The sequence below is a fragment of the Myodes glareolus genome, chromosome X, assembly GCF_982192425.1.
Source record: "Myodes glareolus chromosome X, mMyoGla1.1, whole genome shotgun sequence".
Taxonomy (NCBI): Eukaryota; Metazoa; Chordata; class Mammalia; order Rodentia; family Cricetidae; genus Myodes; species Myodes glareolus.
In genome coordinates, this window is record NC_142053.1 from 81267692 (window position 1) to 81289631 (window position 21940).

The following is a 21940-nucleotide window of genomic DNA, read 5'->3' on the forward strand; positions in this document are numbered from 1 at the left end:
GTGAGTCCTTCCTTGCTGAAAGAATGGGGGGGTCTTCTCTGAGGCCAGAAAGTGTACAGGAAGACAACAGAATTTCAAGCCTAAAGCCCTTCTTCTCTACTTCTGTAGGACAGCCAGGTCGGACCCACAGATAGAGAACAGTTGGAGTTTGTATTGGTTATGGTTTTTATTGCTTTCAAAAACAGCTCACAGATTAAAAGGGTCTAATCCAGGCTGTAAGTGGGGTGGGATGTGACAGAGTTCACAGTGGCAGGAGCAGGCAGGCGAGACTCCACAACTGGGAAAATACAGAATGCATGGAGAAGGGGACACTGGCAATTTCTTTTTCATTTTTATTCAGCCCTGGAACCCAGTCCATGTAACGATGCAGTCCAGACGGAACTGATTCTAAAAGATGTTTTGGGACTGACCATTCAGCCCAGTTCAAAATGTGCTATGATGGTGCAGGCCAATAAAAAAATGATGTTTTGAGGTTGGCTAATTCAGCCCAATATCTAGGCCGGTTGCAATGGCACAGGCCAATAGAATTTGCTCCTTGGAGACAGAGACCTACAGATCTCTATATGTCCAAGCCTGCTTGGTTGTAGTTTAGATCCTAAACTGCTAAGCACATCGCTCCCAGAGACCCACGAGGGGAGAAAATTTCAATGGCGCATGCAGGCAGGATTTGCCTCAGCTAGCGTCTGGCATGGTCCAGGTCATGCACTAATGTACATGGTCCAGACCGGGTTTTGATTTGGGGAAGAGGAGCGGTTTGTGTGTTTCCACAGGATGCAAAGCACCCCGTCCCTGAGCGATTGGTATGGACCGTGGATTCCTCTACTCAGAGACCTGAGGACGAGGCGAGATCAAGAGATCCCAAGGACATGGTGGCAGAGGCTGCAGCGGAGTTGGCAGATTCCTGAGAGATGATCCAGCGCCTGATTTTACCCCTTTCCCAGCTTTCTGTCTTGCTCTGTCTTGATCTGTCCATTTCAGCCAAGGCTGCTTGACCCCCTGAGGGGAAAGCAGCTACCTCCCCTGCCCTGTTTGCAGTGTTGGGTGCTCAAGGCTAAAACCTTGCCAGATAGACAGAATTACCATAACTATCAAGTAATTTAAATTCACAATTGGACGCTGTAGTTAATCTTTACAACTGGGTGTGGATTTTGACCTCTGCTGGTCGCAGGTTAAGATTTTGCTGCTTTTTCTCGGACCCCGGAATACAAAATTGCTAATTGACTCTAATTTAGTTTGACTAGTCATACCAGGGGTCCCATTTGCTGGTGCTGTAGCCCTACTCAAGGGGCTCTATTCTGAGCCAATGTTTCAGATATTGTGCAAGCACTGTCTCTTCCAGGAATGCTTATGTGTACGTACGCTGGAGCGTCTTCACCTGGCCAATGGCTTCAGGTCCGCCACCGCTTGGCCCTAGTTGGCGTTCGCCTTGGAGTATCTTACAACATAAATGTGGCTGGATTCAATGTATGACTAGTGAAGCAATGACCGGTTTATTGCACGGGGGGGGGGGCGGTCTCGCCTAAGACAAGGGGTGTGTTTGGACCTGAACACATTCCCGTAGACAGGTTTAGAGAACTGACCCAACGACCGACATGCCTAAGACAGCTGCTAGTCATCATATTTTATATATATTTAAAGGGAGACTTGTAGGTACCAAGGTCTTTTTCCCTTCTTCCTGGCGATTCGCAGGGCTGTGTGACCTCCGGCTCCCTGGAGATTCTGCACTAGCACTGGCTTGAGGGGATAGCTTAGGAAGAATTTGGCTCTCTTTGTTATGGTGATTCCACCTGTAATCAAGGTTCTAGCAGTGGGCCCATAGCCTGCCTCTCCCAGCTGATTCTGCCTGAGGCGCCAGGGCCTTTAATCTCCTTCTTCTGCTCCTGATGGGAGGAGGCCTTGCCCTTTTGATCCCCCTTGCCCACTGGTATAAATACCCGACATGAGTTTAATAAAGTGGCCATTTACTCTTGGTAAGTGAGCAAGGTCTCTTTTGTGTGTGTCTCTTTAAACCCCCAGGACAGTCGTCCATTCTCGTGGGCCCGAGTTCGGGAAAAGCGCTCGCCTGAATTGGGTGTGGGTATCCACAGAAGAGGTGGGGTCCTACACTCTAGGACGAGTACTTTTTACAGAGCCCGTAGGTTGAATGTCAGTCTTTGCACTTGGCAAGTAAACACTCTCTCAATAGGCTAAATTCCCAGTCCATTTTAAAACTGAAGGAAATGCAACTGTATCTCACTAATTTGCACAGCATTTATACTTAAGCTCATTCTGTAGCCCAGGCAAGTCATCAACTTATTATCCTTCTGGCACAGCCTTCCAAGTGCCTGTAATTGCAGGTTTTGCCCCCAGATCCAGCTATATTCTTGATGTATTTACCCACTAACAGACATTTAGATTATGTCCCTAGGACAGGTACTGTAGGTGATGCCTCAGTCAGTGTGGGAATTCAGATATTTTTGGAGAACAGACTTTAGGGCTTTTGGGATATAACCCCAGTACAGGTACAGTTAAAATGCATAGAAGTTCTAACGTTAATGTCTGGAGACACATGCACAGTGTTTTCAATAGCTGCTTTAACAATTCCCACTTTAACAGTCTTGTACAAGGGGTAACTCTGCTCGTTGTTGGCACTAATTCCCAACTCTGATGGTAAGCCCAGCACAAAAGGTGAGATGATCTCTCACTGAAAATTTGATTCCCATTCTCCAGATGATTATTGTCAAGGACCTTTGTCCCTATCTGTTGGCCATTTGTACATGTCCTTTTAACAATGTCTGCACAGGTCTTCAGTCAATTTTCACACAGGGACAGCTGTAGGTTTCCTTTGCTGTTGAGTTTCGTGCCTTTCTTATATTTTAGGATATTTATTGCTCCTTTATGCCTACATAAAGTCCTGATGTAATTCACAGTACCTAGAGGACAGAGAGGAGGAATGTGTGCTGGCTAAATGGTTTTTTGGGGATAGCACAGACTTTTCACCTCAGCTGAAATCACATTATTCTGCAGCCATCAACACTTGCTGCTGCACGGAAAACTTTAGTGAATCAGGCCTGTAGAGGCAGCTAAGTAACGGTCTAAGTAACAGTCACAGTCAGTGGCGAATCTGGCCCTGGCTCCCATATCTCTCAAGGATCATATAGCATTCTGTCCATCACACCTATTCTGGGGCCCCTTCTGTGATGCTCTCTCTCATGGGGTTTGCTGAGAGTCACTTGTGAGGATGTGGGGACAGTAGATTAGGCTGTTCCTAAGAGTGAGTTGGGAGTGGTAGTAATGCTTGGGGAGCTTCAGTTGCTTAGGTTTCCCTTGGTTGTCATGAGAATTGGGGGTGTTTTTTAAATACACTCTCACTATACCCAGCGCTGTGGCTATGACGTTGTGAATGACTATGACCTACATAGGATCATGTGTTTGAATACTTGGTTTCAGTTGGTGGGGCCGTGTGGGAAGGATTAAGAGGTATGGCCTTGGTGAAGTAGCTGTTTACCTAGGAGTGGGCTGAGAGGTTCCAAAAGTCCACACCACACCATGGGGCCAGCTCTGGCTCTCTCACCATCCTGGTTGTTGTCTCAACATGTAAGTTTACATGTTGCTACTGCTCCAGCAGCATGGCCGCCTGTGTGCTATCTGCTCAGAACCATGTCTACCTGCCTGTGACCAGGATCCCTGCCATGATGCTGAGGACTTTACCTATGAAACTGAAAACAAACACCCAACAAAATGCTTCTTTCTCTCAAAAGTTGCTTTGGTCATGATGTCTCCTCAAACAATACAGAAGTGACTAAGATCTGAAACTCAGTATGTATCCCATGCTGTCTTCAAACTCACAACACTCCAGATCCAGTCTCCTGTAACAGGGTGGCAGGTATGTGCCCAAACACCAGTTTGTGTCAACCTATAATTCTGTGTGATTTCTTATGTCTACACCAGAGAGGAAGTAGGTGTGGAGCGGAGTTACGGATGGGGAACAGTCTGTCATGGCCCAAGGTACTGATATAGCATTAGGGCCAGCATACACACATTGAGATGCCTGTTAGAATCTGGAGGGGAAACCCCTGAAGTCTCATTGATGCTTTATTTCCAGCAGAACATCCAGGTAAATCTTGCCACACTCGTATGGTTATTATGAGTATGAAAGAAACAGCCACTATGCAAGTGAATGGAAATCATCTAAAGAATCAGAAGAAATAGATAGCAAACAGAAGAATGAGCCTGAGAGCAAGACAGTCTTCATTTCAACCATGCAGAAGAAACACATTGGAGCACACTGAGAACTCTGACGGCAAAAGTGGAAAAATGAACAAACAAATGAACAAAAAGGAATAAGCTACAATAAAAGAGAACACCAACAATTGGAGAATGGCAGATATAAACATGAAATGGCCATCTCAAAAGGAATAAGAGTACCATGTCATGAGTCAGAAGGAAACAGAATAGAAATCAGCTGCCTGTATCCTGTTGTAAACTGAGAAACGCTACAAACTGTAAGAATTCCAGCTGGTGACATACACTGCAGGTAGGTACAAGTTCAGACACTCTTGGAAACAGCAGCCAGCAAGGATACCTCTAACTTGAAATGTTTGCACATGGTACACCTTCAAATTCTTTCTCCTCCTACTGCAGATCAGAACCATACATTACATTGGTTGTGTTGGTGTATGCCTCTATCCCCAGCATAGGAAGGCTGAGACAGAAGGATTCTGAGTTCAAGGCCAGCCTGGGTTAGATAGGGTGGCACTCTTCACAAGAGTTACCAGTAAAACTAAGAGTTGCTTCTGACAGACATCATTGTTCTGGATCTGAGATATCATGGGTCTCAAGGCCAATCATGTTCTAGCACGCTTTTCTCCAGCTCTGCTACATACTAGGCTAGAGAATCCTCAAGATCAGGACCATGGAGAGATCCTCAGATATGCTGCCCTTTTTCAAGACTCAACAGCTAGGTAGTTCTCTTCTACCAGATGTGATTAGTGAAGATTATCCCCCATTCTGACGCTATCTCTTCAGTGGATTAACTGCTCCCTTTGCTGCTGGCCTCATTTGCTAAACAAGCACAGGCCTTTTCAGGAAGTCCTTGGCTGTGATGCTATCTGCCTCTTTCATTATCAGGGTTTCAGGTCTTACAGTAAACCTAGTCGTTCACTTGCCATGGATTTCTCCACAGAGAAGTGGGGATATAGTCTTATTCTTCTGCATTTGGAGTGTAGCATTTTAAGTTAAGTAAGTCAGACAGATAAATCTTGCATGTTTTCTTACACTTGAGAATCCTAAACTTTATATATTCATAAAATCACGAATGTCTAAATGACATCAAAGAAGAAGTGAAATAGTCTAGAAGACATTGAGGCACTTGCCATAAGCAGGAGGAGAACAGAAGGGAGAGTAGGGGTTGTGGAGGCAAGCTTCCTCCTATACTTGAATGACACTGTCGGCACAAAACTCAGTTCTATGTACTACCAATAAACACCAGTTATGAAACAAAAGGTGTGGCAGCATGTTGAGTACATCAAAGAGAAAAAGATTTTCTGCTCCCGGCTTCAGGGTCTCGTGAGACGTTTTCTGCCTCTTTGCTTCCCTCTGGAGTCTCTTGGCTGCCACCAATTCATGGAAGAGAAACCTGGAGTCTGATCACAGATCCTTGGTGGACCTTGGGCTTTAGTCATGGAGAGCTTATGGGCCATTTAAGATACAGGAAGAGTCTCCCTGTCTGTTTGCAGAAATTGTCAACATGTGGATGGAGCTGGAATCTAGAAAGATGTGACTGACAAGTGACTGTGTTTTCCTTTTGGTAAATGTGATGTTAACAATCTGAAACTCCCCCTTATGCCAAGTCTTAAGCCTTATAATATCATTGCTAGAGGATTCTAAATGGTAGGGAAAACCTCTTTCAATAAGTCATTTCACCATTGGCCTTGGTGTAGTATGCTTGATTAGAATGGACTTGGGGGAGAAAGGAGGACAGGACAAGAAAAAGATATACAAGTGACTGAGGCATCCCAAGGTTCAAAGGAGGGAGGGAAGTGTATCAAGTGCTTGGCCAGCATGTACTCATCTGCAGAAGGGGCGGTGGGAAACTGGGACAGGGACACAGGGATGGAATTCATAGAAGGGACCGGATCTCAGCGTTCACAGACACAACAGGATTAAGGGGTTTGCACACCTCTGACACTAACTCCTTTCCTACACCAAATGCACAGCACACTTCTGGAAGAATCTGAATGTCTCTACCTGCTGTGGCTGAGACAGGACCTTCCTGTATGAGGAAAACTGTGGCTGGCTGGAGACCTTCTCCTACAGGGGAAAGCGTGGGGTCCTAGCTTGACAGTGAAGGTGGCTGGATCGCCCTTTCTTCCCCATGATAAGCAAACTCAAAAGCATGTGGAGTCTGTTTTCCCTTCAATGTGATTGATCACTGCCCACAAAAGGCTAGTGACCCAGGTCTCTGGATGTCACTGCTCTATGAAATGAATATAGATATGGGCTGGCTGGGATGGCCCATATCAGTAGGATATGTTGAAGTCACCGAGTCCTGGGGATCATGAATACAGCCCTGGACCCACTGTATCCACATAATCCTCCCAATCAGCACTTGGTAAAAGGCAGCAAATGTCAGAGCAGGCTTTGATAGCTTTCCTGAAGAGGACTGACTCTGCTTAAAACGTGGGATTTTCTATGATCCATTATAGTCTGCCTTTTCAGAGGAATCCCTTTCCTTTCCTTATCTTTGTTTCAAGACAAGGCCTTGAGCCCATGCTGGCATAGACATCACTATCATGTCCTTGAGTTTCTGAACCTCCACCACCACCTTCTGATTACAGATATTTGTGACCACAGTCTCTGCCTTTCTCATAGCAGCAAGTCTATCTGTCCCCATTTATGTCCCAAGAGAACCATAGCCCATGTGTCAATTCCTCAAGGTGTTCAAGGACCAACTTGTCCCTCTTTTCTCCTTCCCAACAGACACACTCAGAATCTCAAAGATCAGCGGTGACACAGACATGACTCTCTGATGATGACCAAGTTCTGTCTGCTGTTCCCAGTCCTTACTTTCCAAGTTGCCCAACTGCTAAGCACAGTTCTGTGATTTGGTTTATAATGTTTTTTTTTGTCCTCTTATCATCTCCTTGGTATACGGTTTATGTGTTTTACTGAAGGTGACAGTAAGTGACTCTGAGACATAAAGGATACCAAATATCAAATATTTTATAGAGAGTGATTGTCTCCATCAGTGACTGAGTGACTTCTCTAGTGCTGAACAAGAGGGCAGTGGGCTGAAGGCTGTGGAGCTGGGTCAGAAGGAACCATAATGTCCCAGAAATCAGAAACCACATTTAGGGCTTAGAGGAAAGTGATAACTTATATTCTGACAATAATGACCTTACCCAACAGACTTCCATCATTTATCACCTCGGGCTGTTTATGTCAAAATGTGTCACCCCATCTATTTCTTCTTTGGGGGAGAATTCAGTAAAATTACAACACAGCGTGATCTACCTCTGTGTCCGGATGATGAGAAAATTCACAGCATCAACACTACTGGCACAAAAACTGGTTGGATCTTGGCGAAGGCGCTGATTAGGGAATCTGGATCACTGGGTACTGGGAATCATGCCAAATGAATCTGTTGGGCTGAAGGGACTGCCATTAGTTCACCAAGGTCCTCACCATGATGCACCAGGCTCTATAATGAAACATGCAGTGGTCATGGAACCTCCACTTGGTCTTAGGGAACCACCTCAACTCCTCAAAAAGAAACACAGAAAATAACATGGGAACCCCACTGGTTACTTAAATCTGTGTTGCTATAAATGCTGTTGCTTTCCCTGGAATTGTCCCTTAAGTATTAGGAATGCATTCAGTGTTCTCAAATCTACATTTAATCCCTTCCTTCCTTGAACAAGTCCCCCTACAACCTTTCATTACTGCATACTCCAAATAGTGCAGAAACGTGTGGTAAGCACACTTCTAACACAGCCCGCAGTGACAACCTCCTTCCAGGCACTTGTGTCCTGATGAAATGGCCCAACCCAACGCCATGCTTGTAGCCAACAGCAGTTGGAAACTATAGTAGTAAGTCCTTGCTTCCCAAGGGCAGGCCGTCACAAGACTAAGCCTTCCCACTAGCAGGCAAACTTCCTCCCTCCAGTACGAACTGCACATGTCCCTGTGCAGATGAACAGCTTACAATGAGTTGGTGGCAGAAACACATCTAACAGACAGAAACAGACTGAGGCCCTCATGCTGCAGCCCATTAGGAACTGGATTCTGTCTCACCTTCAGTCAACCTATGAGATCACAGTCCTTGGGCATCTGACACTTTGATTACAAATAGGTGTCAGCAAGGGTGAAAAGTGGAAGACCTAGACAAGTCATGCAGAATCCCTGATCCAAGAAACTCTGGGAGAATAACGATTCTGTAATGCTGGTATATTTGGTGTGATTTACTAGATGTCAGTCACTAATACTGAAGATAACAGGACTACCTGAGAGCTGGCACTGTGGACAAGTGGCAGTGGGCCTGAGTCAGACTGGGAGAGTTTCATGTGGCTCAGAGGACACAGGATGTGCACACCTCTCAGTCAGACTTAGGGTCAAGTCCCAGGTTTGGTATGAGTCATCTTTATGACTTTGAACAGATCATGTGATGCCCCTGCACTGGGTCAGTTACTCCATGAACTTGACTGACACCACCTGGCAAGACTGGTTGTAATCCACACAATCTATCTATCTAAGGATGTATGTGGGATCCTCTTGGCACTTAGGAAATAGTAGGTTCCAATGTGAAGGCTGATGATCTGGTACCCACTGTCCACTCTCAGGTGATCTCCTACTGATTCAGGAGGCCTCTGGTGCATAATAAGTAACTGTAGGTAAATATATCTCCAGGAGGTAGCCCAAAAACCTTTGTTCTCCTGAAAGGGAAGCAGATCAAACAGGATACATCTCTCAACAATTCTGCTCTGAGGAAGAGACAGGGAGCCTTATCAGAACACAGAATGAGGCCCTGTGATTAGACAGAGGGCCAGACATGTTCCTTCGTTGTCCTCTAAGCCCCCTGCCTTTCCTGTATCATCCCTTTCATTCCCATTGAAATCTCCCTGCTCTCCTTGACTTCCTGTGTCAGGGACCTGACCCCATAATTCTGCTTCTTGCCGTGGTTTCCATATGAGGTGGGGACTCCATCCTTTTCTGTGGCCAGGCTGGTGATTGGATTAAATACTATCAATGTCATAATTATATGGCTCCTTCAGGCTCCCCCAGGCCACAGAGGACATGATCTGTGCTTTGCCACTTGGGCAGCCACTCGGGTATGCATTGCTTTAGCCTTTCTGTCATGACCTAGAGATGGTTCATTAGAAAGCCCAACATCTACATGGCTGGATATATTTCTAATCAGTCCGTGGAGGCTTCTCTATCCATCAGGCATTTCCAAATGAAGGGATTCTATAAGAGACTTTCCCTCTCAGTCCACACACCATCAATCCTTCCTTGAGATTCTACACAAGGATTTACTGCACATGCCCACTTACAATGTACTCTTTGTACAGCCATATCTGTTGCACACTAATGTGTGGCTTCTGTTAGGGACACTGCCATAATTGCCATACATAGACTCCAATGGGCAGAACTTTGTCTTGCTGATTTGGGAATGAGCAGTCCCTGTCTTAGGGCACCATGTACTGACCAACTGAGGTGGTAATTATGCATCCACTAAATTGTGTGGCTCCTAGATTCTGCTCTGGAACATTAATGCATATTCTCCCATTTACTGCCCCCAATTCAAAGCCCAGACACCCACAGAGTAGATGTTGGACACTGAGTTTGCAGGTGGAGAGCCAATTTCTATACGGATTTCGGGCATTCGAGGAATGTATCTGGGATAACCAAATGAACAAGGCTGAAGACAGTGAACACCACCCTGGGCTTACAGATTCACAACTCTTTCTTAGAGATACACTCACTAGAGGTTCTTTAAATGTATGCTTAGTGTGGCCTTCAAATTCCGTGTCCCTGTTTCTCCTCTAGAGAAACAGACTCTGGAATGAGGGTACTTAAGAATCATGTGAAAAGTTGAAAACTGTAAAGAGCCAGGTCAAGGTCCTTACATCTGGACACAAATAAGGCAGTACATTACATGTTACAAACACCATGTGATGGTGTTCCATGAGATGACATGGAAAATTACCTAGTCCTCAAGGAAAATGATAAAAACCAAATGTTTTGACACTCTGAAGTATGGGCCTATTTTTATGCCAAGAAAACAGAACCGTGTATATGCATGGGGACACATGGATGTATGTAAATGCATGTTTGCAGAATTCTTGAAGATACATACCTGCTCATAGTAAGAGGGCTGGTGACATGGCGGGACTATTCTTTGGTCTGACACTGCTCTTAGTCCTGGTGTACGTAAGCAAGCAAGATTTAAAGCATTGCAATGTGTCCCAGGAACTGAATGTGTTACCCTGGCGATAAGCAAAGGGCATCCAACCTGTAAGAGGCTCAGGGAAGTTACTTGTGAGGCACAAGGCTGTAGTGGGATCCACCAGTGCACGTAGTACTTCCCACAAATAATTACCTATAATTTATCCAGGTGTGATTCAGGGCTGACAGGGTCCTACTGACCTCTCTTCTGTGTAACAGCACTCCAACTGAAAAGTTCAACATTCTCTCTGGTCCCTATTCCCTTGTTAATCTCTGCACCTGATAAAGCCAAGGCTGCCATGAAACCACCCTCTTCTCTTATGTAATGTTTCAATTAAGTGAAATTTCAGACAGACTGTAATCACTCACTGATATAAATCAATCCCCCAATGGGAGACTTCTTTTAACAGGAGAACCTCTTAAATCTTATACATTGTATCAAAATCTAAAAATCTTTAACATACGCATTAAACCCCATCATTTACATGGTATGACAAACTTTTCTCAGCGGTTACAAAAACCATTAGGTCAATATCATATTTCTCAGCATTATTGGTCAATATCAAATTTTACTAGTATCATCAGATCAGTACCATGCTTCGTCACATTATTGGTTAATCCAACTTTTCTCAACATCTTATAGGCATTTACAAACACTCTTCGGTATTCTGTATCCTTCAGAATGTCTCGCAGATACTTTCATGAAGCAGGAATCCTGAAAAATCATCTCACGATTAGGCGAGTTTTATCAGTCATTTCTCTGTGGATCCTGCATGTCCGGTTCATCTCACAAACTCCATAGGGAGCCTCTTTAATGCCCATCTTCCTCTTGAAGTAGACTGGTGCTGCTAGGAGCAGAAGTGTGTCGTTGTCATGAAAAGTCCTAAGTTCTTAACACACTTTAAATGCCATATTCTGAAAGATTTGAAGATTACCTATCTAATTGAAATATATCTCTATACATCTAAAAATTCTAACTAATGTGACTACAAGCTTGACTATTATAGATGGCTATCTAATAACCTATTTTTCTTAATTACACATTATATTTTTAAATGAAATACCCAATCACAAAACCTTAATCAAGAGCAGAAATGTTCCACCCAATTCTGAGAGCCCCTATTCCCCGATACGGGTGCACGCTTCCCGTATCGAACCACGAGCTTGGAACAATGTCCTAGGAGTTAAAAACAGACACACACACACACACACACACACAGAGACCTGGATCATTTGCCCAAAACATAAATGTCAACTTTATTCTGCGAAATTCCAGGTTTAAATACTTGGGGGCCGAAGCACGAGAACCCCCTTCCATCTGGAGTGAGATCAAGGTGTTGGGCGCCTGGTGCTGAGTGACAGGAGGAACCGGGGAGGGGTACTGAGCAAGCTGCAGTGACAGACGTGGCAGGCGCCGCTGCAAGAACCTTTCTTTGCAGGTGGAATTACCATGCCAATATAGGCTAAAGCTCTCTATGCTAATTCCCCTAGCCAGTGGAGCAAGCAGAGGAGATGGCAGGAAGCTTAGACTGGTTGGGTAAACAGTCCTGCATAGCACCTCGAGGAGCTAGGAAAGGCCTGGGATCCAACACAGAAATATACATATAACAAAATTGACCTTAAATTTCTATCAGTAAACCAAAATGCATGCTAATGCAATGTATCCAACTCTATAGCATATCTCCCTTTAAATGTAAATAAACATTTATACACAATATTTGGGAATATGGGCTTAGTATCTTCCATCCTGCCTCCAGCTGATTGGAGGCACTGTTAATCAGGTCTTCGATGGTGTATCCTGTGTGCTAGGTTCATCGCAGTCAGCAGCTGGGCGAAGTACTTATTGAGGGTGTTCACTACAACCTATCATGGGGGCGTGATCTATCAAACCATATTGATCTGGAAGCCATCCATAAATTCTCATTTTCTTAAAAACAAAAGAAGAACCTCATTTCTAAAACAACATATTCTTAGACTCAAGTTTGTAAGTCATGATACCTTTAAAATACACATGCTGGTTTAGCTTAGCAGCCCACACTATGAAATGTCTCTCTGTACTTAGTTCATAAATGGTCAACAAAATATAAAGATTGCACAATTATATACATAATCCAGACCCTCTGTTAATTTTCCATTTTTAAATGGCTTATTTTTCTTTACTCCTTATAACGTAAGACTGACTATCTGTCAGTCCAAGAACAAACAACTAGAGAAGCAAGGATGGAGGTTAGAGAGGGGGAACAGGAGAAGAAGCATAGCATCCAGAAATCATGGGCCTTTGGGGGCTTGTTTGTTTTGTGCCAGGAAAACATATTTTAGGTATAAGATACATAAGGTGTCAGATATTCCCAACTGAAAAAGATTTTATACAAAGAGGCCCAAGGGCATTTGGAGATCAGGAATCGAATTGTCAGCATTCCTTTTCTAAGTCCATCCCTAGACTTGGGACTCTATGTTTAGCACAGTGAATCCACAGTGATATACTTTGGGGCACAAAAACCAGATGGGTGTAAGAAATTCCTTAACAGGATGTATTTTGACAAAGGATCCCAGAAAGACAAGGGAGACCCTAATCCCTGGAAAAAGGCAGGTCCTTATTCTGGTCAGATTGGGACCCTGGAAAGAATGCATATTTCTAGGACAGCCTGAATTGTATGACTCGCTGGGCCTCTAAAGGCAAGAACTTGGAAATCGGAAGTTACCCAGACAAAGCCGATATTAGCCTGGCATGAGCGGGGGGGGTGGGGAGGTGTTTACCCAGGATGTGACCCTTGGCATGTGAGAAAAGCAAACCTGTCGGTGGGACCTCCAGATGTAAAATTTTTGCAGCCCAATAAAACTCACCACCAACACAATAATCCAAATCAAACCGAAAAACAAAGCAAAATAAAAAAAAAAAGAATTAGAAAAAGCTCAGGTTTAGTGGATACAAAAGCTCCCAGGGAGGCAGGGGAAGGAAGACCAGAGAAACATATATTTGTTCTCAGGGTTGCTGTTTCAATACAATGTGGGAGTGGTTTTGAGCATCTCTGAGGGATGTTCACTATTTGGTGGGCTTTTTCAGAGGTGGAGTCTGGACTGAGGCAATGTCCAAGGGAGGGGACATGGAAGCAAAATTTCACCTAAACATCAGATTTTTGGAATATAAGGATGCCAGGGGCTGGGGTGAAGCCTTAACCCAAAAAATCCAGAGGGTGCCAAGGCAAAATTACATGCTACAGCCACGCTCGGTAAGGTGTAAGAGTCTCTATTTGGGGTGGTACATGTTTTGAAGACATTAACAGGTGTGCAGAGTGACTAAGGCTTGGAACAAGTGGTAGGGTCAGAGTCCCAGAAGAGGGACCATTGGGGAAAGTGTAGCCAGTTACAGTGAAGACCTGAGTAGTGCTTCTCACCAATGTTTTATTGTTTATTTATTCACATACACAGGCCTAGACACAAACTGAAACATCTCATGTGTCCACAATGCAGGTATTAAGTACAGGAGTGCCCAGGCACATACACCATCACAAAACAAATGCAAACACTGGCAATACCAACCCATGCAGAATCCCACCAATGGGCAGGCCATATTATCATGTTACCTACACAACATACATTAAAATGTGCTAGCTTCCAAAGGAACAAGGGATGGAGGTACAAAACATAGTATGTAAGCCAAGGAACTGATGTACATTATGAAAAGAGTCTGAAAGCTTATGAAATGCCTGAAGGCTTATAAAGCACATGTAAGCATTCCAGACAGGAATTGTACAACTTATAAACTACTCAGTGCTCGAACAAACCTGCACCCCCTTCTCTGGGCCCTTAAGCTCAAGAGGCAGGTGCAGGCCGGATTCCCAGTAGGAAGCGAGAGGGAGCCAGCCAGTGGATCCCAGTCACAAGGAGGGGCTGGGAGGCTTCACTGCTCCAACTCATGCAAGACCTGAAGGGAGAAAGGATGAGATGAGGACCACCTAAGGATCACAAATCCCCGAATCCCTTTCCTGACTCGCTCCCCTTTCTTCTTTGTCTCCTGTAATTGAAGATTTGTCACTGACACATGTGGATTGACAGACATATTCCTGCCTGGATTCCCCACCTCCAGCCTCACATTCCCTCCTCATTCCTCCATCACCGACCACCAACCTATTCCAGTCAAGCTCATGGTCTCTAATATAGCCTTCCTGATGTCAGGAAAGCTCTTTGGATTTCCATGACCCAGGTCCCTGGCCTAGATGTGCATGCACAGACGTGTGTGTGTGTGAGTGTGTGTGTGTGTGTGTGTGTGTGTGTGTGTGTGTGTGTAAGAAAGAGAGAGAGAAGGAGACAGAGACCGAGAGAAGAGGGGGAACACACACTGGTGTTGTTTCAGAATAAGTGCTGGTATGGGAAAGTCAGAGTATGGCCTGGGGTATCAGTCTTTCCCTTCCTGTTTAAAGGTTGCTTTGAGACCTGTTTGAGGGCTCTAACAGAAACATGGTGGTTTAAATGAGGCAAACAAAAACCTCTAAATATTTTCCTTCTGTGGTTCCTCGCCATGTTTTAGGATGCTTGACTTTAAAACTGCTGTTTGAGGTGCTGACTTGAAGCTTGTGAAAAACTGTCAGATGAGTTTTGGCTTGGGATTTAGGCGGTACTCCTGACACTTGAGACGTGGCCCTAAACATACTTCTGCCATTTTTCACTCCATATCTCTGTGATGCAGCATCCTCGACACTGACGATAGATAATAAATTAAAAGTACCAATCCACTCGGAAAAATGTGGAAGATACTTTGTGCCCCACAGTGTCCAATTTTGGGTTAAGATTTAACTCTTTGGGCAAAATTAAACAAGCACGTCCATTTCCTTGGCATTCACATTTATCTTTAATAAATGGGAAATTACATGTACACCAAGGACTAGTATTGAATTAAATTTCTTTATAGTTTATTGTCTGTAAATGTTTTGCTTGTGTATGGGTCCTATAAACATTTCTTCAGTTGGAAAGGGGTTTCAAGGCAGGAAGCTTCGAGAAGCCCTGGCCTAGGATTCCTCTCCCACCCTTGCCAGAGCCCTGTGATCAGTCAGCCACCTCTCCAGCTTCATCGTGACCCTTCCATTCCAGCAGGTCTGTCCGGGGTGGCTGCCTCCTACACTCCCTAGGCCCCATTTGCCTCTGTGCTCGACAGTGTCCAGCCTTGCTTTCCAGACACCCTAGACGTTTAATTGGCTTCTCAGCTCATGAGGCCCTTGCCCTCTGGGTGGGCCATTAGAGATTTGGTGGCAAAATACACCTTGAGGAGGAACCCAGGCTGCGCATCTGGACTGAGATTCGCCCTGAGACCAGAGACTATATATATCTCCTTCCATGTATGTCTTCTACAGACCACTACGGTATGCAGTAGAATGGGGCCACGGGGCCTGGGTGAGGAAGCAGGATCCTGGCTTATTCTATTTCTTCCATGTAACATGCGGCCCGCCCTGGGGCAAGTGCCTGCAACCCCCAAGAGCCTCGGTCTCCTTCTCTCTCTGGACATCAGGACACCAGCCGGTTGCTGGTGAGCACAAAACTAGAGGAGCTGGGCATTCTCTGAGCAATCCTCAAGTGCCCTCTCTGAAGTCTGCTCCAGACGTCTGGGGTACCCTGCCCCAAGTCATTCAAGCTACCAACTTACCCCCTTGTGCCCAGCTATGACCAACTTGCCACAGAGCCTCCCATCTCCCACCCATCTCCACCCCATGGTCCTGTTGAAGAAGCCAGCTACCTGGTTAGCTGTGGGTCTGGCGCCAGGTCCAAGAAGAGTTCTTCAGAGTCATCAGGGCCGCGGCAGCCTCCAGTATCTCCTCACACTCGAAGGTGGCAGAAACCGAGGCCTGGTCAGGGGCAACGGGGCCCTGTAGAGAAACAGGTGTGAGGAGAACAGGAGCTGGGCACCCACCACCTCTTCTCAGAAGTACAAATGCCCTTTCAGTGCCCAGCTGCTCCCAAACCCCTGGGCGGTCTGCTCGACACATCCACTTAGCTCCTCCTGCCCAACATTCTGGAGCCCAAACTTCTCTGCAGGGACCTGTGGCTCTGGTGGATGATACTCCATGGAGGAACATGGCAGGGGGGTCAGATCCGTGCATCTGGAAACAAGAGGTGAGGGGATTAAACACTTGGATGGGTGGGCAGCACCGATACTTTGAGACTGACAAGGTTTCTGCAGTACCAGAAGGTAGGCGTCTGAAGGACTGTGGGAGACCTTAGACACCATGGCTTGGGCATGCCCTTTGTCCTGCACAGCCTGTTTTCCTTTCCACACCCCGTCTGACACGTTTTTTCCTGAGACATTAATTGTTACAAGCCCTTTTTAATTCTCTCCCAGATACACATTGAGGAAGACATCAGGGAACCACCAGTTTTTGCATTTTGATCTGCAAAGTCCCTGCAGAGATATGGTGGCCTTCTCTTTTCGGGGACTGGCTCTTGCCAGCATGACCCTAGGTTTCACCAGGACCTTCTGTCTCACCCATCTGTAGCCATGTAGAGAAGCAGTGCCCACGTGTTGAAGGCCCACTGTGTGGCAGGCCTTGCGCCGGTGCTTTCTTCAGTGGGAGAGGTATAGGAAGCTTTTGACAAAATGCCCACTAGGAAATGCATGCTTGGAAAATAAAGCCACATGTACCAAGTCTCTGGAGTGGGAACTGTCAAATCCGGAGAGGATCCTGTCCTTGCCCCCACGGCCTGACAAGTAGCCTTCTCCTTCCCACAATCATCCCCTTCCTGCTTCTCCTACTGCAGCAATCCCGGGGCTGGACACACACTGACAGGAGACACAGCCGGCTCCATGGTCCCTCTCTACTCACGGGTCGGACACGGCAAAAGCCTCATGGACCACCATGGAAGGCAAAGCAATCAACCGCTGGCCCAATGTCGTTGTCATGTAGGGCGCAGGTGAAAATGCTGGGGGCCAGCAGAGGAACGGAGGCCCTTGGGAGCTCTCCTGCAGAGACATGGACCACGGGGATTGGGTTCCGGGCCAGCCAGGAAGAGAAGGGCTGGGCAAATTTTAGGCTGAGGGCAGGTACCCAGGATGTCAGGGCTCTGAGGAGCCTGCAGAACCCCACTCCAATCTCAGCATGGTCTACCGGCACTGAGGAGACCGAGGCCCAAGGGGAAGTGACCTTTCCCAGGGCCACACACAAGGCTGTGTGCTGACCAAGTGTTAGAGGTGGAAGCCCTGACTTTAAGACACAGCTGAAAGGGACTTGACAGTGAAAGGCAGGAGCCGCCCACTCTAGCAACAGATTCTCCTTACCTCCTGGGGGCTTGTGAGGGGCAGGACTTCAGGCTGGCTTACAGTGTTCTCATTCTCAGCTGTAAAAAGACCACCAATTCCTTCCCGCTGGCTGCCTGCCAGCCTCTCCCGCAGATACTCACCACCATTCTGAGAACTCCTCACAATGGACCTGTGCAAAGAGCCCACCCCAAATCTCTGCTTCCTGAAAACTAGTGCTGCTATCATTGATACCATGTCTTCTACCTGGGGCACTGAGGTCCAGGGTGTACTCGCTCAGGGTCACACTGCAGTTCTCAGACAGACAGGGCTGGCTACATAGTTACTCACGCTGCACTTCCCTCCAATCAAACCCAGCCTCCCTCCCCAGCCAAGGACACTCACTGTGACCTCTTGCTTTGGCAGAGGACTTCTTGCCCTGACAGAGGGGTTTGCCGGCTACAGCCCTAGTCGTCCTTAGTAGTCGAACCTGTCTTCTCTTTAGCAGTGCACCATGCACCTTCCTCTCAGAACCCAGAGCAGGCAGGGCCTCGCTGTGCTCCCTACAGTAGGGGTATGGAGGACTCCTGTTAATTTTGTGCAAAGGGGGCCCGACCGCCTCCCCAACTCACACAGGATACCCAAAAGGAGGCAGCACACCTGAGACACTCAAAGACCTGAGAGTGTGAGGAATGCAATTCTCACCTGGCTTGGGTCCTGGTGGCACAACAGTGGCCTCTGCCGGGGTGGTTGGCATGTCCTCTGAGGCCAGATTCGATTCCCAGTGGGGCTCCAGTCTCGTTCCCCATGTTACATTCCAAGTTGGGGGGCGAGAAGCAGACATTCACTTGGTTGCTTTGATCCACGGTTCTGGGGTGAAGAGCAGAAATGCCACTGTACTCCCACGGCCACTGCACCTCCATGAGCATCCCGCATGCTGCTGTATCCCCATGTGCAGAGGGAGCCTGACCCTCTGAGCCCCAGTCTAGACACCATACTCACGAGGCGGCGGGTTACTCACCTGGTCTGGGCCCTGGTACCACAGGTGGCACCTCTGCCTCGGCGGCTTGCACGTCCTCTGAGGCCAGGACCAATGACCAGTGGGGCTCCAGTCTCGTTCCCCATGTTACATTCCAAGTTGGAGGGCCAGAAGTGGACACCCACTTTGCTTTTTGGTTCCATGGTTCTGGGGTGGAGAGCAGAAACCCCACTATACCTCCATGGCCCCTGTATCCCCATGAGTATCCCCCATGCCATGTATCCCCAAGTGCAGAGGGAACCTGACCCTCTCCCCAGCCTAGACACCACACTCACGAGGAGGCGGCTCACTCACCTGGCCTGGGTCCTGGTGGCACATCTGTGGCCTCTGCCACGGTGGCTTGCAGGCCCTCTGAGGCCAGGACCGACGACCAGTGGGGCTCCAGTCTCGTTCTCCATGCTGCATTCCGTGTTGTGGGGCCAGAAGCACACATCCACTTTGTCTTTTTGTTCCATAGGTCTGGGGTGGAGAGCCGAAATGCCACTGTACCGCCAACGCCACTGCATTGGCCCGTGTATTCCCCAGACCAGTGTATCTCCACTTGCAAAGCAAGCCGTACCCCCTCCCCTACCTAGACACCATAGGCACAAGAAGGCGGGTTTCTCACCTGGCCTGGGTTCTGGTGGTAGAACTGCGGCCTCTGCCACAGCGGCTTGCACGTCCTCTGAGGCCAGGACAAAAGACCAGTGGGGCTCCAGTCTCGTTCCCCATGTTACATTCCGAGTCGGAGGGCACACTGACAACATCCACTTCGTCTTGCTGTTCCATGGTTCTGGGGTGGAGAGCAGAAATACCACTGGATCCCCATGGCCTAGGAGTAGCTGCTTTTTCCAATGAAAATGGGAACATTATGATGTTAGGGAGAAACCTGGTGCCAGGAAAACTTCCAGGAATCCACAAGGATCACCCTAGCTAAGACTCCTAGCAATAGTGGAGAGGGTGCCTGATCTGGCCTCCCCTCAGAACCAGATTGATAGCCGTCCTAATTGTCATCATAGAAACTTCATCCAGTAACTGATGGAAGCAGATGCAGAGATCCACAGCCAAGCCCTGGGCTGAGCTCTGGGAGTCCAGAGGAGGAGGGGATTATATGAGCAAGGTGTGTGTGAGGGGTCAAGATCATGATGGGAAAACCCATAGAGACTGTGATCCTAGCTTGTGGGAGTCCGCAGTCACCAGACCAACAGCTAGGGGGCCGGCACGGGGCCGACCTAGTCCCTCTGCATGTGGGGGACAGTTGTGTAGCTTGGTCTGCACGTAGGACCCCTAGCCGTGGGACCAGGATCTGTCACTAGCACATAAGCTGGCTCTTTGGAAACTATTCGCTATAATGGGCTACCTCACTCAGCCTTGATGCAAGGCAGAGGGACTTGTTCCTGCCTCAACTTGTTGGGCCACGTTTTGTTGACTCCCATGGGAGGATTTACACTTTCTGAGGAGTGAATTGGGGTGGGTAGAAAGAGGTGATGGTAGGGAGTGGGAGGAGAGGAGGAAGGGGAGACTATGGTTGGTATGCAAAATAAATTTTAAAATGTAGTAAAAATTTTGGAAAGAAAAAGAGTAACTGCTCTTATCTCAGCAAAAAGAAAATAAGACAAAGCAAAGCAAACGAATAAACAAACAAAAATAACCCCTCTCCGGTGGCTAGAATCTTCTCCAACAGGCTCCCCAATAGTACTACTACTACTACCAATTTGTCCTGCCATGGTTTCCCTTGGCCTTTGTCTCCCTTTTGTGCTTACAGAGTCTCCACCCTCACCAGGATGTCCTCTCACCCACCACCTCCCCTCACCATCACCCCCAAGAATGTCTTGGCATTGGCTCCTTTACAGGGTAGATCGCCTCAGACTCACAATGCACTCACACAGGAAGAATGCACAGGAAGCCTCAGGACTCCCTCGGCGATCACACCAAAGCCCAGAAGCTGACAGCTGTCTTCCCAGGTGCCCTCCATCCCTTCACTCCCCACATGGGAAAACATTCACCAGGCACTCAGTAGTCTCATGGACGCCCTGCGTTCAATTTCCTTTCATTCTCCCTTCAAGTTTCCCTCACAGCACACTTTAATCTTTATTACCACCTTGCTCTCCCTTTCAACCGATTATCCTTTTGTCCCGCAGACCACTCCCACACCTGCCCATGAAATCAAACTGTCTTTCTGAAGGCAGCAGACACGGGAGTCATACCTACCCATCAACCTGGGGTAGCGGGGCTATCACGACTGAGGGCAACTCGAGCTAACTAGTGAGATGCTGGGTTTCACACAAACAGTAGTCTCGCGAATTCCATCCAGATCTCTCTCAGTTACATTCTTTTACCCTTTCTTTTTTTCCGAGCATTCTACACGGGACAGACGTTTTCTGAAGCCCATGCAGAGAACCGGTCCCTGACCTAGCCCAAAGACAAACTATGCGGCAGACTCAGCCTTCTGTCGGCTCCACACAGGCCCTCTTCTTTCGCCAAACCCACATTCTCTCCCCAGTTGTACACCAGTCTTGCAGACGCGCCTCAACACTTCGAAGGTTGGGACCCAGTTATGGCTCCTTCTCTTCCCTCACACCCTCTCCCTGCCTCAACGGTTCTGCGGCGATTGCCAGACTGCCAGGCGACCTGGAGATAGGTGCTCTCTGACGGTGTCGGGCCAAGGCCCGTGGGGCCTGGGCACAGCCTGTGTGGGTAGAGGGGCCTGGTTGAGGTGAGGAGCCGTCGTCCAGGATGTCGCCATCTCCAGCAGGCTTCGCGCCTAAAGAGGCCTAGAGCTGAGGGAAATAGGCACCTTAGCGTGAGGGAGAGAAAAAGAAAAAGGCACAGAAGAATAGGAAGGTCATACTTAGAGAAACTCGCCAGCCCTTCAGAAAAAGGGGCTTGAGCCCCCGAGAGAAACGGCAGCTCTGTTCTTCGATCCTCTCTCCTCAGTCCTCGGTGGCGACTGGGCGGTATTTGGCTCCACCCACCGCCTTGCCACAGAGGCCAATGAGCTTCCAGCACGTCCCTTGAAACCCGCCCCCTGGTTGCTGCTCTGTGAACCACTTCCGCCAACAGGGCAGGTGGGGCCTGTAGGCTCTAGTGGTTAGGAGTGCTCACTTAGCTGGCCCTGCCTTTAGCCCGGGAGGAACAAATTAAGGTTTGCACTCTCTAGTGGTGGTTCTAAACAAATCGCTTCCATTTGGTGATGGGTGTCTCTGCATGTGCCTGCCTGAGGTGTGCATGCAGTTTCAGTAGTAGGTCTCCTCGCTAAACTGTAATTTGCCCTT

General features: G+C 47.5%; 1 protein-coding gene and 1 long non-coding RNA gene across 2 annotated transcripts; both read right to left on the minus strand.

Annotated features, from left to right (window-relative positions):
• Positions 1-13807: 13807 nt before the first annotated feature.
• On the minus strand, positions 13808-18782 carry LOC148117385 (doublesex- and mab-3-related transcription factor C1-like). Its single transcript, XM_087903169.1, has 8 exons — positions 18669-18782; positions 18353-18517; positions 18053-18210; positions 17690-17748; positions 17238-17374; positions 16457-16517; positions 16154-16283; positions 13808-14350 (listed from the first exon to the last, which is right to left on the minus strand). Exons 1-7 carry the CDS (start codon positions 18770-18772, stop codon positions 16158-16160), a joined length of 810 nt encoding a protein of 269 aa, XP_087759295.1. The 5' UTR covers positions 18773-18782; the 3' UTR covers positions 13808-14350; positions 16154-16157.
• A 229-nt stretch (positions 18783-19011) lies between these two features.
• Positions 19012-21631, minus strand: LOC148117386 (uncharacterized). Its single transcript, XR_015737080.1, has 3 exons — positions 21517-21631; positions 19294-19458; positions 19012-19145 (listed from the first exon to the last, which is right to left on the minus strand). It is a non-coding gene; the product is annotated as an uncharacterized LOC148117386 (long non-coding RNA).
• Between the last annotated feature and the right edge of the window lie 309 nt (positions 21632-21940).

Coding starts and splice junctions, on each gene's coding strand:
- LOC148117385 (XM_087903169.1), bottom strand. CDS start 18,772: ATGGGGAACGAGACTGGAGCCCCACTGGTCATTGGTCCTGGCCTCAGA. Junction 17,749..18,052: donor TGCCAAAGCAAGAGGTCACA/GTGAGTGTCCTT, acceptor GTCTTTTTACAG/CTGAGAATGAGAACACTGTA. Junction 17,375..17,689: donor CCCTCACAAGCCCCCAGGAG/GTAAGGAGAATC, acceptor ATGTCTCTGCAG/GAGAGCTCCCAAGGGCCTCC.